This window comes from Antechinus flavipes, chromosome 5, assembly GCF_016432865.1.
Source record: "Antechinus flavipes isolate AdamAnt ecotype Samford, QLD, Australia chromosome 5, AdamAnt_v2, whole genome shotgun sequence".
Taxonomy (NCBI): Eukaryota; Metazoa; Chordata; class Mammalia; order Dasyuromorphia; family Dasyuridae; genus Antechinus; species Antechinus flavipes.
The window spans coordinates 147,646,633-147,664,145 of record NC_067402.1 but is presented as its reverse complement, the minus strand read 5'-3'; the positions used below and the strand labels follow the sequence as shown (position 1 = coordinate 147,664,145).

Sequence of the window (17,513 nt, the reverse complement as noted above, 5' to 3'; positions counted from 1 at the left end):
ACACAGCCAGTAAGTTTAAACTTAAGTCTTCAAGACTCCAGGCCCAGATTTTTATTCATTTGCCTCAATTATACTAATTTGTTTGTGTTATACCTTTTAATATAACTTTTGGTTCATGCTTGTGATTTCATTCACACAGATGCATTTCATCCACTAACTCCCTGTAACTTGAAGTCTTATGAATTGCCTGGAGGCACTGAGAAACAGGGCCAGAGAGATCTCCTGTGTGTAAAAGACAAAACATCTTGATCTTTATACTAGTGGAGGCTTCCAGGTTCAGAAGAGCCTGAGAAAGCAGACCCTGTGCCTATAGCAGAGGGAAGCAAGTTGGAAAGAGATATATCTCTTTATCAAGTGTTATACTTCCTCTCCATTGTGTAGCAGATTGGACCAGTAGTAGGCAATATATCCGAGGATGCAATGAAAACTGATAAATATGAGCACAGCCATTTGAGATATGAAACCGCTTCAAGGATTGCGATTCCCTTTTACCAGATAAGAATGGCAGCTATGTACTCAAGAAAGTATTTCCAGTAACAAAAAAGCTGAGTGTTGTTTTTCTATCTATCTTTGTCATGCTTGCTTAGAAAAAAATTCTTTCTCAAAGCTAATTAAGTCTGACTAATAATCATCCACATCTATCCAGATTCTCAAAGCAGATTATAATCCACAATTATCCTCTCAGGACAATTTTCTTTCACTACATTATACAAAGCTCTTTATGTTGCCTACAAGACTGTAAGTTTTAAATTCAACAGTCCAACAAATACTTATCAAATGTCTACCATGTGCAAGCCATGCTGTGCAGTAAAAACAAAAGGACAAAAAATGAAATAGTCTCTTCCTTAAGGAGCTTACACTCCACTGGAGGAATATAAAACACATACAAATAAGCATAATAATTAGTAGAGAGCAAAGGGAGGCAAAGAAGGAGTCAAAGTTGCTATAGGAATATATTTGAGGAAGGATGGTTGATGCCAGAACCTAAGCAATGCCATGAAGAAAAGAATGGTGAGAAGTGAAGTCAAGGAAGAAACCCATCCCAAGAATACAGATTATTTAACATGAGGATCAGTGCTTTCAATACATAACTCATTTTACATCTCTTCCAGGGAAGCCCTATATTCCAGGGAAACCACAGCAGGGCTTTAACAAATCTATCTGTATTAGAAACCACTGAACTTGGGAGTCAGAACACTATTTGGGGTTCAAATCTCAGCTCTGCTATTTACTCCATTTGTGTGATATTGGGCAATTTTCAATCTCTCTGGATCTTGCTTTCCCCATCTTAAAATAAGAAGCATGGGTGATGGTTCTCAATCAAGGTCTATGAATGTTTTTATAGTTTGAAAACTATACTTCAATAAAACTGGTTTTCTTTGTAATCCTATGTATTTTATTTTCATTTAAAATTATTATTCTGAGAAGAAGTCCACACCCTTACCAGGCTGCCAAAGGAATCCATAAGTCAAAAAAGATCAGAAACCCCCAAACCATAAGATCTCTTAGGATTAGTCTTCCAGCTGTAAATTCTATTCATATCAAGAATATTTTAAAAGGGAAAGGAAGTGGGTTGGTCACGTGGTAAGAAAGAAAGATAAAGCCTTCCTTATTGGTACAGACCTACAATGTTTGCTACTAGGAAGAGTGAGACTGGTGAATGTCCTGAGGTTGAGAGTTCTGGGCAAGGTGAAAGCTAACAGTCTATCTGCCCTAAATCTGGAGTAGAGGACTCCCAACGTGCTTGAGGGAACAACTCCCAGAAACTGAGCAGGTTAAAGCTTTGGAGACTATTAGTAGAGATATTGGGTTTACATGTGGCCTCTGAAATTCCAGTCTGGGTAAAATAGGAAGACCAGATTCAAAAATGCAAAGGAAAAAAGAAAATAAAAGAGGAGGGGGAAAAAAAAGGAAAGAAACAATCCAACTACTTTTTAAAAAAAAATCTTCAATAATTGAATAAAAAAGTACTTATTAAAAGCACTTACAATGTACCTGCGGTGTTAAGCATCAGGGACAGAAAAACAAGCTAAACAGCACTGCTCTCAAGCTTATATTTTAGTAGGAGAAGACAAATGAAGGGGTTTGGAAAAGGCCAAAAAGTGTGTGGTAGCCTTGCTTTGGACCAGGATTAGAGATATTAATAGAATTTCAGGACAGAAGAACTATAGAAGAGACAAAGGCATGAAGAGATAAATATCTGCCTTATCACCTATACCTTTAAAAACTGATATTTCCATATAGCAAGTTTTTCTAATACTTCACTTCATCAGTAATATGTATTTATGTATGAAGGTATCAGGGTTTTAATGTTATTTTGATTAAACCAGCAACTCAAGTCAACAAGCATTTAGGAATTCTGCTTTAAAAGAAACTCATCTTTACATATGTGTATATGTATTTATGTTCTGCCTAGGTTTCTTCTGAAGAAGCAAAACTTGTTTCACTCTAAAAATGATAACCAACTACGCAATAAACAATTTAGGATTAAAATGGATTTGTTGTACTTATCCTTACTGATTATAAAAACCAATGGAACAATGACAAATATATGCTTTAAAATTTTTATTACATGTATAATTATCTCTGGAATTAAAAACTGCATTACTTTCATATAAGAAACTTCAGCAAAATGAAAAGAAAGATATAAATAAAGTTGGGGGTAGTAGTAAAGAGCTATATTTTTGACTGTATACAAATTCCTAACTACATTCTACTATGAGATCATACTGGGCTTTGTTCCACACACTCAAACTTTTCCAGAAAATTGCAAAAATTAAAACATAGCTACACCCCACCTTAGTGAAGCCAAACTCATGAGTGTTTACAAACGAATAGCCTGAATAGAATTCAAAAAAAAAAAAAAAAAAAAAGTTCCAGGAGTCATTGACTCTCCTAATAGTGTGTTGTAAAGCTTTGTAGTTACACAGCAATAATTTTGGTTATGGCATTTAACCTCTCCAGACCTCACTTTTTTCACCTGCAAAATGATATAGTTTGAGTGATGACCTCAAAGGTCTCTTCCATCTCTAAATTTATAGGCCTAACTAAGACTAGAGACTAGAAAAGCCAGTTCAACTGAAAAAAACTGCAATGTTTCCTTTTCAACTAAACATAAGCATCTCCTTGTCACTTAAACTATCTTTAATAGTCCTAGAAATATGAAGGCCATAAATATTATGAGTTAAGGTGGGACAAACAAATAGTAAAGCATTAACAAACTGTATTATAAAAAAATAAAATAAAATAAACAGTGTTTAGGGATTAGACCTATGATCTTAAACAGCTAACTTGTAGATTTCACTCCCTCAACCAAGAAGGTTCACACCTTCTCTGCAATTTATCTCTTATAGAGACAACTGAAGATCAGATGACTTGCCCAGGATCATACAGTTCCAGAAAAGGAATAATTCAAGTCTATCTAACTCCCCAACTATGTCTCTCCGAAGATAAAAATGTTAAATAATTTTTCATGATTTAAAAGAATTCTAACGTGAACTCATTTCTTTAAAAGATATGCATTTCTAAGGTATACATAAAGGGTGTTACAAAAGTCTTAGAACAATTTTTAGTGTTAGTAAGTGACATTATACAAAATGTTCCAAAAATTTTAAATGTTGTTTTAAACTTTAATAGTTTAAAAAAAAAAAACTGTTTTCTGAGGTTTAAAAAAGTTACAGGAAGGAAGGAAGGAAGGAAGGAAGGAAGGGAGGGAGGGAAAGAAATAAAAGGAAGGAAAGGAGAAAAGGAGGGAGGGAGGAGGGAAGGGGGAGGGAAGAGGGAAGAGGGGAGGGAAGGAGGGAGGGAAGGAAGTTAGGAAGGGAAAAAGGAAGAAAGGAAGGAAGGAAGGAAGGAAGGAAGGAAGGAAGGAAGGAAGGAAGGAAGGAAGGAAGGAAGGAAGGAAGGAAGGAAGATAGATAAGTGATAAAAAGTGATTTAAAAAACCCAACAACAACCAAAAAGTTATCTTAATAAGATGTTGAAGGAAGAAAACCTGGTTCTGCAAGGTAAGATCACGACAACCTTTGGTGGTTATCAACATTAGAAAGAAAGGAGGAAAAAGTTTTAAAAGGTCGAAGCAGAAAGAGAGATCCCAATGGGATAATCTCCAGATGGCAAAGAAAGTGCCCCTGTGCCAGACTTCACCACCCGTTCCACTGGGATAAGTGTTGGCATGAGAAAACCGAACTGTTGCCTCCTTCTGGACAACCAAAGGGGAAGAAGGGTGGGGGTGGGCTGGGCTGCTTTTGCACTCGACTAAGCCTATCCAACAGCGACCCCCCTCTTTTCCTCCACAGAATGAGTGGGCTGGGCTAGATGACCTCCAAGGTTGCAGCTAGCTCTCTCTGTACATATATGTGGGTTCCTGGATTTGGGAGGACGCATCTCACACACAGACACACACATACATACACACACACACACACACACACGCCTCCTTCCACCTCTCATCCAGTCCCCCTCCAGATGCCAAGCATTGCCCCCCCAACCCCAGAAACCCTTTCCATCCTCTCATTCTCCCCTCAGCTAGCAAAGCCCCCCCACTTTCCCAGCGGTCTCGGAGAAGGACGTGGGGGGGATTTTTTTTTGGGGGGGTGCCCGCTCCATGTCTTTTCCACCAGTCACCATCAAGACGGCAGAGCATTGAGAAATGGTGAGCTGTCACCGGGCCGGACTAGCGGAAGGCAGCCCAAGACCGTGGGGAGCCGCAGAGTGGGGTACGGATCGCCAGATGCGCGGTGGATCCCCCCCCTTCAGCATCCCCGAATGCTCTTATCTCTCCCATGCCTTCCCATCTAAGGCAGGCTCGCCTGCCCCTTTGGCCTCGCTCCGCAGCATCCCCAAGATTCTGTCAGCCCCGAACGACCTCCGCACCGCCCACGGCCGAAGCAGCCCTTACCGTGGCTGCCGGCACCGCTCGCAGGCGGGCCGGGGGTGGGGGAGAAGCGCTGGAGACACCCGAGAAGCGGGTAAACGCTAACGCTGCAGTTGCGGCTGCCGCTGGGTGCCAGACTAACCACAACGAGGCTGCAGGCTCCCGCTCGAGGCGCCCGAGCCGAGTCGAGTCGCCTCGCCTCGCCTCGCCCCGCCCCTTTCCCCAAGAGCTCCTCTCCTTCTCTCTCCTCCCTCTCCCTTCCTCCTTTCTTTCACTCTCTCTCTTCCTCTTTTTCTCCTTCTCTCTCTACAGCTGTTGCCTCCCAAACCCCGAAAAGGGGGAGGGAGGGAGGAAAAGAGAAGAGGAGGAGCCTAGGATACCGTCGATGGGAGGAGCCGAAGTCTGGTTCACTTTAATTGGCACTTGCCTTCTACAATAGAGAAGAAAAGCGAGGAAAGCTTTCCCCGAAGCTCGCTCGGATTGGTTTTTCCTCTAGCCAATAGCAGCGGGGGAAGCGAATCCAAGAGACTTAAGAGGATGTAATTGATGCCTTTATAATCGAACCGAAGTAAAAAGAAAGGTGCCGTTGAATCGGATTGACATTCGACTCAGCCAATCATCTCCAGAAAGAAGGCGTGGTAAAGGGTTTGTTTGGCTTTCCTTCTACCTATAAACGTAGTGAGAAAGCCTCTAAGACTCCGCCCCGGATGTTGGGGAAGCAGAGAGAGGATCTTGAGTGAGGTTCTAATTTGGTTGCTGCTCTAGGATCCGGAACCGAATGGTATAGACAGCTTTTTTTCCCCTTAAATGTGACGAATTCTGGATTTAATGGGGAAAAACGTGCGTGAAGTTCCCGGGGATATAACCTGACGAATTTCCCCATCTTCATTTCCCTTCTGCCTTACGGCTGGCTGCAGTACCCAGGTGAGTCCGAAGCTCGGACCAACGCGCCGAACGCCTGGGGAGTTTCCGCCCCTCCCCCTGCCTAAGTGCTGATGGAGAGAACGTTAGTTCCTCCCCCCCTCCCCAGTTTCTTTTCTCTTTCCCCTCTCCCCCATTGTCTGCACCCTACCCCTACCAACCAGCTCCCCCCCCCCCCAGCTATCATTTATCCACAGCGGTTAAAGAAGCTGTAGTATAAAAGATAAAGAAGTTAAAAGTATAGGAGATTCTCTGATATTGTAACAAGCAAGCATTTATCGAAATGTCCGTAAAGTGCTGGACACGACGTAGAGCTGTGGGAAGTCAGAACGGATCCTTCGTGTAGCTTTGCAGATGAGGACGAATCCAGACTGATGCATAAGATGCTCAAGGTACAAATAGGCCTCGAGCAGGTGACTCGTCATCACTAGGCTTTTGTGTAAAAGCTGAGTTACAGTCAGTAGAGGTGACCCCACAAAAATCCACTTGGAGTGAATTTTAATTTAGGAGAAATTTGGTGTTGGAACAGTTTTGGGAATTCTGACCTCAGGGGTAAGGGGAATTCCAGGTGTAATAAGGCTGTGAGGTTTGGGACAAGGAAAAAAATGGGTTTAAAGGAGAAGGAAAGTAGGTAACTTGGTGAAGAGTATAATAAGACAGGTAAGTAGCCTAAAAGTGTGGGATGGGTAAGAGAATTGATCTATGAAAAAGTGCTTAGTATTTTCCAAGATACGTAATAACCATGACATAAGGGGATGTTCATTTGCTCTCAGTTGTACTTTGAATAATGAAACTACTACCACTATCCTTTCCCACAAATGAAGCTGTGAGCTCTGAAATGATTAGCTATTCTACTTTAACATGCCATTTTTTTTTTTTTTTACTACTTGATGCCCTGCACAATTCAAAGACTTCCAGCACATAAAAAGTGAATCTTTTGCAAAATGAGCCCTTCTGTAACATTTAAATATATAGGGTATATGATTCCAGAAAAATGTTTCAAGTTTATATAAACCCAGAACCCTTTGATAAGGCACCATCTTACTACAATTTAATGCATCTGGAAGCATCTTTGCTTCCTGTGACAGGTTACTGCTTATGTAACTTGCTCTTCTGAAAAGCATAGAGAATCTAAATTTTAGCCATATGTATTATAACAAATCTATGTATATAGGATCATAGGACTTTGAGGCTAGAAATCATATAGTTTGGAGAATCTGAAGTTCTGTGGTAGAGGTAGTATTTTGAGACAGAGCCTCTTAATTTAAGAAATCTAGTGTTTAATCCTATTCTCCACTGCAAAGGAATAGAGGCCACACACAAAGGCCTATGAGATGCTATGCTGATCTGAGGAAGTTATAACCTTAGAATAAACTGCAGTTTTTGTTCCTTGATCATTTGCTGTTTATTAATCATCTGTGGCCTTCCTGCCAAACATTGGTTAAATTCTCTTCCAGACTGTAGTTGCTACAACCCTAGAACCCTAAAATAGGACTTTTTAACATAAAGGGGAAGCCCTCTGGAAAAAGCTTCCAGGGGTGTACAAACACTGCACTATTTAGTATCCTCTAGCTTTCATTAAGTAGCCATGGAAACAAATCAGGAGAAAGCCAAGTTTTCCCTTAGCCAATATAAGTAGCCTACTTTATTAGGAGAAGCAGCAGTATATTACTGTGGAGAGAACTCTGAATCAGATGACCTGCATTCTAATCACATCTATGCACCTTATTATTTAATAACATGACCTTGAGCAAATCATTTATTCCATCTTACTTCAGTGAAATATAGTGTGGTAGAACGAGGTAGTTTGAAGCAAGGATTCATAATTTAAGGATTCATAGATTTCAGCAGAGGTAGGAACTGAAAAGGAAAAAATTATATCTTTATTTTAATATAACTAGTTTCATTTTTAAAACTATGTATTTTATTTAAATCATTTAAGAACACTATTCTGAGAGAAAGAACATAGACTTCACCAGCCTTCCAAGTAGGTCCACGACCTAGAAAAGGTTAAGAAATCCTAATCTTAATACCTCCTTCCAACATTAAATGTTAGTCTGAAATATCTTGCCCATTCACTTCTGGTTGTACTAGTGCTTCACTCACAGGGTTTTACTCAATTAAGCTGTGTGTCTTTTCCTAGTTTAATTATGCCATTAGCACTTGGAATGTGGGTCCCAACATTTATCTACAAAAAAAAAAAATTGCTAGAGAGAAAATTAGTCCTATGTTAAATATGATTCAACCTTGGTGAGATGTCCTTAGAAGTTTCTGGCTGCAAAAAATTTATTTTTTATCTTGCAGGAATGTGAAAAACTACAAGAGTATTAGATTTGAGGGACAAGAATCTGGTTTTAAATCCTGGTTCTGTTGGTTCCCTATGTGGCCTTGGCAAGTCCTTCTATGTTTCCAAGTCTTAATTTCACCTGTAAAATGAAGCAATTGTACTAGATCAAGGCTTCTTATACTTTTTCCATTTATGACGCCTTTTCACCCTAAAAGTTTTTAAATAATTAGGTATATAAAAAGATATACAAATCAAACATTTGCTGATAATAAATCAAAATTTCACAACCCCTACATTCAGTTATGAGACCCCAAAGTTTATACGACCACTGTTTAAGAAGCTGCGAATTAGTTAATCTCTGATGTCCCTCAGACTTTTAAATCTATGATCCTTTGATTTTCTTTGAAAAAATGAATAATAGAAAAATTCGTTTTGTCTCAAGTGTTTGCTTTGGTACTTATTCTTGTCTTTCTCTACCAATCACATACTACAGATAGCTAGAGTTGCAGGATATCCTGCAGACAAAATTTGGAATAACTAGCAGGCTATTATCGGAATTAGTTCTAAACTCTTTAGTATAGGTTGATTGCAATTTAGCATGTGAACAATAGAAATACAGCATGGTATAGTTACTACTTGGAGTGCTGGGTTGAGAGAGACAAGAGCAAATCCTCTGATGTAAAGTAAATGTTCTGTCATGATCAAGTAATTTAGTCTCTTTAAGTCTCCACTTATTGACATATTTTCCACATATGCAACATGGGGATATTATTTCCTAACCCCCAGAGTTTTTGTGAATCAAATGAGATCATATTTATAAAGTATTTTGCAAAGTAAAAAAAAAATCATAGAAATGTCCTTTATCATTCAATAAACTACTCTGAGACCTCAGCCTCTGATGCCTCTCCTTAGCTATTTTTTTTTTTAATCCCTGCTAATGGCCACCAGCTCTTCTTCCCTTTCCCTCCCCTCTACTTTTTTAGGCACTGTTCACAGTGGTACACTTTGGGTACACATTTAAGTCTCATTCCCATTTATCTTTTTGTGGAGCTATAAATCTTTCTCTTGTTTTAAACTAGCCCATTTCCTAAATTATCTGTCATTAGACTATGGCCACATCATCTACTAAACAAGGATTAGGAAATGAATAAAGAAGAACATTCACAACTACCATGAAATCAGCCTATAAGTTATCACATTATTTCGTTAACTCCTTAGTTATCACAAAAATATCAGAGAGGATATCCTAAGATTTTGAGCCTGAAGGGATCTAAGAGATAATCAAGTCTAGTCCCCACATTTGAAAACAATAAGGAAAAAAATGCATATTAAAAATTATTGGTGAAGTGGCATTGATGGGGTACATAGATACAGACTCACTGAAATCCCAAAATATGTTAGGATTTCAAGACTTTCCAATACAGTCCACCAGATGTTGAAGTTAAGACCCCAAAAATATATTGAAGTTTTGGACCAGTGTCACAAGGTGACTTAAAAGAATTAGTAAACTTAGACCATTACCACATTAAGAGGCAAAGATTTTATTATTATGCCATTGATTGGTATGCCAAGTTCCAAAAGTCAGTTAACCATTAACAAGGGGACAAGTTAAGTTTCATAGCAGAACATTAACAAGGGAGAAGACAACATTAGGCAGACTTAAATTCTAATGAAATTACTAAGGCAGTAGTTCCTAATGACCCCTGAACTCAGCTAAATTCCTAAGGAGTTGGAGGAAGAGAGGGAGATTAGGTTCTTTTATAGGGGAAAAATAATTCCTTGAGTTGGCATCATGTAACTTGGCCTTCTCCTATTGGATATAGTAATTATTGGGTTTATCAGTGCAAGAAATAGAACAAGGTATTCAACCTGGGCCTACTGCAATACGGGCCTTAAAGAGATAATCCTATCTGCCCCTTACATGCTTGCCTCTGGGAGTAATTTAGTGATTCTGGCTCTCTCCTGTCAAAGTCTACCTAGCTATCAAGGACCCCAAAGTGGTAGTAAAATGAAATGCATTGTATCAAGAAATCCAAAGATGTAGATTTGGGTTTTAGCTCTGCTTCAAACTAGCTGTGTGTTCTTGGGAAAATCGCTACTCTTTATGGTTTATTCTTTTAGCTATAAAATCAAATCTTTTAGAAGCACAGAATACTAAAGCTTGAAGAGACCATAAAAAGCATGCTGTTGGACTACTTCATTTTGCTGATAAGACACCTGAAAATTGAAGAGTTCCAATGACAGGCTTCAGAAGAGCCAGAAAACAGCTCAGGGCTTCTGACTTCCAATGCAGAGTGCTCTTTAAACATAAAATTTTTGTCAATCTGTTTGAAGGATCAAAGAGAAGAGAGAATGGTACAGAGAGGATAATGTCCCTTATTTTCTCTTGACTATTGTGTAAACATAGGTCTGTGAAATCAGGACAAAGAAACAAAACAAGCCAAACTTAGCTCTCTTGGAATATGAGAGAGAACTTAATCTGAAAATAATATAGTACTTATAAGTTATTCTAAAATTTTATCATACAAAGGCCTCATTTCTCAAATATATACAGAACAGAATCATGTATAAAAATATGTTTATTGCATTAATTAATGCATTGTTGATGGGAGTTATGAACTGATCCAACCATTCTAGAAAACAATTTTGAACTATGCCCTAAAGGTTATAAAACTGGGCATATCCTTTGATCCAGCACTATCACTAACAGGTCTGTATCCCAAAGAAATCATTAAAAAAAGGGGAAAGGAATCCACAGGTACAAAAATATTTCTAGCAGCTTTTTTTTGTGGTGGTAAAGTTTAGAAATTGTGGAGATGCATACCATTTGGGGAACAGCAGAACAAATTATGAATATAATGGAATACTATTCTATAAGAAATAATGAGCTGACAGATTTCAGAAAAACATGGGAAGACTTAACATTAATTAATACATGAGCTGATCGGGAAAACACAGTATGTAGTAACAGAAACCTTGTGCAATGATCAACTGATAGACTTCACTTTTCTCAGCAATATAATGTTCCATTATAATTCCAAAAGACTTGTGTTAGAAAATGCGGTCTATATAGAAGACTTTGGAATCTGAATGTAGATCAAAGATACTGTTTTCACATTTTGTTTGTTTTTTTTCTCACATTTTTTCCTTTTTGTTCTGATTCTTTCACAATATGATTAATGTGGAAATATGTTTAACATATCTAATCTATATCACATTGCTTCCTTTCTTTGGTAGGGAAGGAAGGAAGGGAGAAAAATTTCGAACTTAAAATCTTACAAAAATGAATATTGAAAACTATATTTACATGTACTTGGAAAAAAGCAAAGTACTACTAAGTGCAAAACATAAAATTGCATCATAAATTTTAATTTAATAGAAAAAGTCCACTTATGTTTTTATACAAAATTGTTACACATTCTTGAAGTTGATAAGCTTGGAAGAGAATAAATTATTTGACTACATAAGAAATGGAAGTTACTTTAGAAACCATTGAGTTCAAGTTCTTTATTTTACAAATGAGGAAACTGAGGTGCAGAAAAGTTGTGACTTTTCCAAAGTCACACAGACAAGTGTTGGAGGCAGTATTCAAGCTCAGATCTTCCTGACTCTGGGTCCTGAGCGCTATCTAACTGCCTGTAGTTCTTCAGATAATTGTTATCACTATCAAAAAATATTAATATATGAGGTAGTAAGAAAAATACTACAGATCCAGGTAATTTCGTGGCCAAATTATTTCAGTAGTATTGTACTCCATTTTGGGCAATCACATTTTAGGAAGGACTTTGGAATATTGGATTGCATATATGGAGGAGAGTAATCAGGAATGGTGACTGAAAACTATGCCATGTGGAAGCAAGTTGAAGGATTGGGAATGGGTTATTCTTATAAAAAGAAATTTGGAAGGGAATGTCTAATAACTTTTTACATTTTTGAAAGCCTTTTATGTGGAATGTAGGATAGATTTAGTCTGTTTGAATCAGATAAAAGCTACATAGAAACACATCAGTTTAATTTTTTTTAAACTTCCTAAAAATTAAAACAATCCAAAGTATAATAGGTTGCCTCAGTGTGTTTCTCTCACTAGAGATCTTTATTTAGAAACCAAATGATTACTTGTCAGGGATATTATAGAAGTCATTTTCTTTCAGGTATTGATTGACCTTTACAGCTCAGATTTTGTAATACATTAACCTATAGATTTGTATTATAAAAAATAATTTAAGTAGAGGGCTTAAGTACAAGCCCTGTAATTAAGTACATCCATCGTATTCAAAATCAACAAGTAGATTTCAAGAAAAGCATTAACATGGTGCATGCTCCCAAACTTAGAAAAGTAGCATTGGATAATTGAAAGTTCATTAGTCCCAGAATCAAGCCTACTTACTAGCTGTGATATTGTGTCCCTTAACTGATCCAGTATTCAGTTTTTTTATGTGTCTATTAGGAGTTATACTACTTGATTGTTGTGAGAGAAATAGTTTGTCAATTACAAAATCATTTATAAGTTATTTATGTATTATTAATCTTATTTGGGAAACAAAAAACAACATAGGGGATTTATGTTAGGAGCTTGGGATGTGGGTCTCAAAGTGGATCCTCAGAGAATCCTGGGGATCTTTTTTTCAGAGATCCTTTTCAGAGAGTCTAAAATTCAAAATTAGCTTTTATTTCTAATATGGTATTTACAAATATAACCCACATAAACAAAAACTCTTTAAACAGATCCTTAATAATTTTTAATAGTGTAAAGATGTTGAGAACAACAGTTTGAGAACTCTTGGTAAAAGAGACAACTTATTGAGCTCAAGTAGTAAGGGCAAGTTCTGGGGAAGATATGGTTTGAAAGCCTAACCTTAAAGATAATCAGATTTCAAAATATTTTGAGAATGAGATCATTCTAGACAGGAGAAGAAAAGACAAGCAATTACATAGAATGTTTATGACACAATGATCATCTATTCATCCAGAGTTATAACTTTAAAGTCACCTTCTCTTGATGAGAAGTCTTGCTAAGGTTTTGTAGATTCTGTCTTGACAGTATAATCTTCTAATCAGTCCCCTTATTTTGACTCATATAGCCACAACTCTAGTTAATTTCTCATCACTTCTCCCTATCCTACTTAGAAGCCTCCTTATTGGTCTTCCTCCCCACCTCAAAAAAAAAAACAAAAAACCTAATTCCCAATCCATCTTCCACTCAGCTGCCAAATTGATGTTCCTAAAGTACAGGTTGAACCATGTTGTTTCTGTATCCTTGCCTCTAAGAGAAAGTACAAAGCCTTGCTCTCTACACAATGACTTTACCTTACTGTAGAACTACTCTTCTTCATCCACTGCCTGACAGTCAAACATTCCTGGGTACTGCACTATGTTTGTGACATTCTCTCCTATTTTTATGCCTTTAAGATAAGGCTGTTGTCTGACCTGAAATATGTCCTCCTCATCTCTGCTGCTTACAATTCCTTCAAAATTAGCTCACTCACGATGGTATCCCTCTTCTGATTGATCCCAGTTGTAGATAGATAATTATATGCATATATGTATATGCATATTTACGTGTAAATGTATACATATATGCCAGAAATCTTAATGTACTTTTAAATAACTATCTTACGATTTTTTGAAATGCTTTGTATATCAACCACTCTCCACTTTTTTCCAAATCTGAATCCTCCCATCTGTTCAATTCAGTAATTGCTTAGTTTATTGAATTCAGTAATTTAGAATTCAGTGTATGTAGGGTATGTCCAAATTGTGGAAGATCAACTTGAGTTTGGATTTAAGATCCTTGGTTTAGATCTAGAAGAGATATAGGTCATATAGTAGTATAGCCATCTGAGATGACGAAACCAAGAATATTAATTAACAGAGATGGCATTTGAACTATGCCCAAATTTGTCTGTAGTATTTAACTACAAATTTATCATGCTTTCTGCTGTAACATATTACACATCCTTTAGTGCCATTACAGATTTTTTAAGAAGAGGGGTAATGTATTAAATACAGTAATACAAGAAAATCTGATATTGGTGAACCAAAAAAAAAAAAAAATTGGAAGAATTGATACCAAGTAAATAAGATACTACAGTAATCTAGGTATGAGATAATGAATGTCTAGACCATAACATTAGCAGTGATACACATCTGTGTTCTACTTGTTTTACTCTTCACAATTTCATGCCAGTCTCTATAGTTTCCTAATATCAACCTGCTCATCAATTCTTGAAGCACAGTAGTATTCGTTCACATTCATATATCACAATTTATTGAGCTATTAAACAGTTGACAGATATCCCTTCAATTGTCAGTTCCTTAATACTACAAAGAGTTGCTATGATTTTCGAACATATAGATTCTTTTTCTTTTCACCTGATCACTATGGGAAATAGAACTAATAATGGTATTGCTGGGTCAAAGGGAATACACAGTTTTGTAACTCTTTGGGCATAATTGCAGTGTTCTATAAAGTGGTTGGATTAATTCAGTTCTATCCACGGTGTATTAGTGTCTCGTTTCTTCCACAACCATGCCAATATACGATTTTTCTCATCTATCATTTTAATCAATCTAATAGGTATGAGATAGTAACTCAAAGTTATTTGAATTTTCATTTCTCTAATTAGTAATAATTTAGAGAATCTTTTCATATATCTTTGATTTCTTCCTCCAAAAACTGTCTGTTCATATCCTTGAAGGGTATTTTATCAATTGGGGAATGAATCATATTCTTATAAATTTTACAAAATTCCCTAGATATTTGAGATATAGGATCTTTATCTGAGAAATTGTCTATAATTGTCACACACAGAGTTAACTGCTTTCCTTCTAATCTTGGTTACATTGGTTTTCTATTTCACATTGTTCTCTTTTTCAGCATTTAAAGATATAAAATTTCCTCTGATTACTGCTCCTGCTGCATCCAATAAATTTTGATATATTGTCTCATCATTCTCTTATACTTTTTTTAACCTAGTTCCAATGAGAATAAGCTTCCCACACTACCCACCTTGTACCCTGTCTTCTCCATAACTGAAATATTTTATTCATATCGCATTTGATTGCACAGTTCAATGTTATTAAATCCCTTGTAATTTTACTGTATGTTTCTTCTCAAGTATACTTTAAAAAAAAAGTATTTTAGCTTATTAAATATCCTTTTTTTTTCCCTTGCAGGATTACATTTAGCTTTGCTATTTAGGTTATTCTTGATTGCAAATCCAGTTCCTTTGTTTTTTGGAAGCTTATATTCCATGCCCTTTGGTCTCTTAAATGTAGAAGGTGCTAAGTCTTGTATAATCCTGACTGTAACTCTACAATATTTTAATTTTCTTCCTGGTTGCTTGCAATATTTTTGAATCTTAACTATAATGTCCCTGTGCGTTTTCATTTTGGGGTGTCTTTAAGGAAGTAATCAGTGGGCTTTTTCAATTTCTATTTTACCCCTCTAGTTCTAGAACCTTATGGCAATTTTCCTCAGTAATTGAAGTATAATATCTAGATTCTTCTTAAAAAGTCAACCAATTGGAAAAAAAAAAGATTCAAAAACTTACTTTAGAAAATAACTTCTTCAAACTAAGATCTAGGCAAGAGAAAACCAATGACCTCATTAAGATATTAAGAAATAAAAAAAGAATTTAAAAAATTGAAGAGAATGTAAAACATTTCATTAGATAAATATGTTCTCCCTCCTGGATCTCTTTTCCAAGTTAGTTTATTTATCTAATGAAACTCTTTTTTGAAGATTGTAATTATTTTATATTTTTCTTGGAAGCTTTAAAGGAAACTATTTTGTCTTCTCAAATATTTCTTGATTTAGATAATTGTATATGTATACATATATTGAATTTAACATATTTTAACATGTTTAACATATTGGATTACTTGCCATCTCTAGGGGTGGGCTTGGGGCAAGGAGGAGAAAATTTGGAACACAAGGTTTTGCAAGTGTCAATGTTGAAAAATTATCCATGCATTATGTTTTGAAAATAAAAAAATTTAATTAAAAAAATATTTCTTGACTTGAAGAAGAAAATAGAGCACAGTGACTGATTAGATGGATATAGAATATAATGGAAGAGGAAGAGTCAAAAGTAACTCCATAGTTTTGAGCTTGAGTAACATTTAAACTAGTGTTGTGCTTGAGATAAATAAAAAGGAAAACTTGAAGAGGAAGCGAAATCTGAAAGAAATATATAAGCTTAGTTTTGTCCTTGTAGTATAAGGTGAATTTTCATACTACAGAATGAAAAAATTTTTTGAATAATGGTCATTTTTTTCTCCCTTATAGGATATACTTAATTTTTCAACTGTCTGCAACCATCACTCTAAACTGTTTAAATGAGAATGTCCCTGGCTCAGAGAGTACTGCTCACTTGGCTTTTTACATTACTTTTCTTGATCATGTTGGTGTTGAAATTGGATGAGAAAGCACCATGGAACTGGTTCCTTATATTCATACCAGTCTGGATATTTGATACTATTCTCCTTGTAATGCTGATTGTGAAGATGGCTGGACGATGTAAATCTGGTTACAACCATAGAAATGGACCACGACATATGAAAAGAAAAGTCTGGTACTTCATAGCGATGTTACTTAAATTGGCCTTCTGTCTTGCACTCTGTGCTAAACTGGAACAGTTTACTAATATGAATCTATCATATGTTTTTATTCCTTTATGGGCCTTACTGGTTGGGGCTATGACAGAACTTGGATATAATGTCTTTTTTGCTCGGAGAGACTGACTTTTTAAAAACTATGCCTTTTCAATATAACTTGCTGAACAACAACAACAAAAACAGTATTCCAGATATTTGCAAACTTCAAGGCTACTAAGGAACTGAAAACCACACCAGTTGCAGTTTTACAGTTAGTGTTAAATCAAGTAAGTTATTCAAAGACTTGAAGACAGCATGAAAAGTATTTATTCTACATTTGAATTATTAGTCTCTTTATCACTTGTAAAAATAAAACTTTGTTTTGAACCACATATTTTTAAATGACTTCTTTTTTAAAATTCTGATATACTTCAAAGATGTAATAATCACAAATGCAAAACTCATTCATTAGCACTTAAGAATCAATCCAAGTCTTGACTTGGAAAAAAAGAGGAATGATTTTTGATTGAGTAAGCATCAAATATTTTACATTCTCATTATAAACAACAAAGCTTGCTTAAAACAAATGGTATTTACTAAATAATGGAGAAAATTCTTAAGTACAGTCAGTGTGCTTTCATGTTTTCTGTTAATCCAGGCAAAATCATGCCAGTTTCCACTTAAAATTTTTAACACAAGTGAAATTAAAATTGACCTTCCTTGCTAGATGTATTATAACAAAAAGCAAGGGATCCTCTCCCAGTCATTCCCAGGAGGGGGAAGAAGGGAGGAAGCAGCTTTGATGCAGCTTGCCATACATATATTGTAAAC

General features: G+C 36.2%; 2 protein-coding genes across 6 annotated transcripts in view; one reads left to right on the top strand and one right to left on the bottom strand.

The window, feature by feature from the left end:
* The window catches only part of PHTF2 (putative homeodomain transcription factor 2), a 156,938-nt gene extending 151,642 nt beyond the window's left edge, over window positions 1–5,296 (bottom strand). For 2 of the 5 annotated variants that reach the window (XM_051962690.1, XM_051962692.1), the window contains exon 1: window positions 4,901–5,293. The gene's annotated coding sequence lies outside the window, so the exon portion shown is untranslated. Of the gene's footprint in view, window positions 1–4,900 lie in introns of all 5 variants that reach the window. The other 3 variants (XM_051962691.1, XM_051962693.1, XM_051962694.1) reach the window with 2 other exon arrangements.
* Window positions 5,297–5,570: 274 nt separating this feature from the next.
* On the top strand, window positions 5,571–17,074 carry TMEM60 (transmembrane protein 60). The gene is made up of 2 exons (XM_052001102.1): window positions 5,571–5,800; window positions 16,375–17,074. Exon 2 carries the CDS (start codon window positions 16,425–16,427, stop codon window positions 16,827–16,829), a length of 405 nt encoding a protein of 134 aa, XP_051857062.1. The 5' UTR covers window positions 5,571–5,800; window positions 16,375–16,424; the 3' UTR covers window positions 16,830–17,074.
* Window positions 17,075–17,513: the final 439 nt, after the last annotated feature.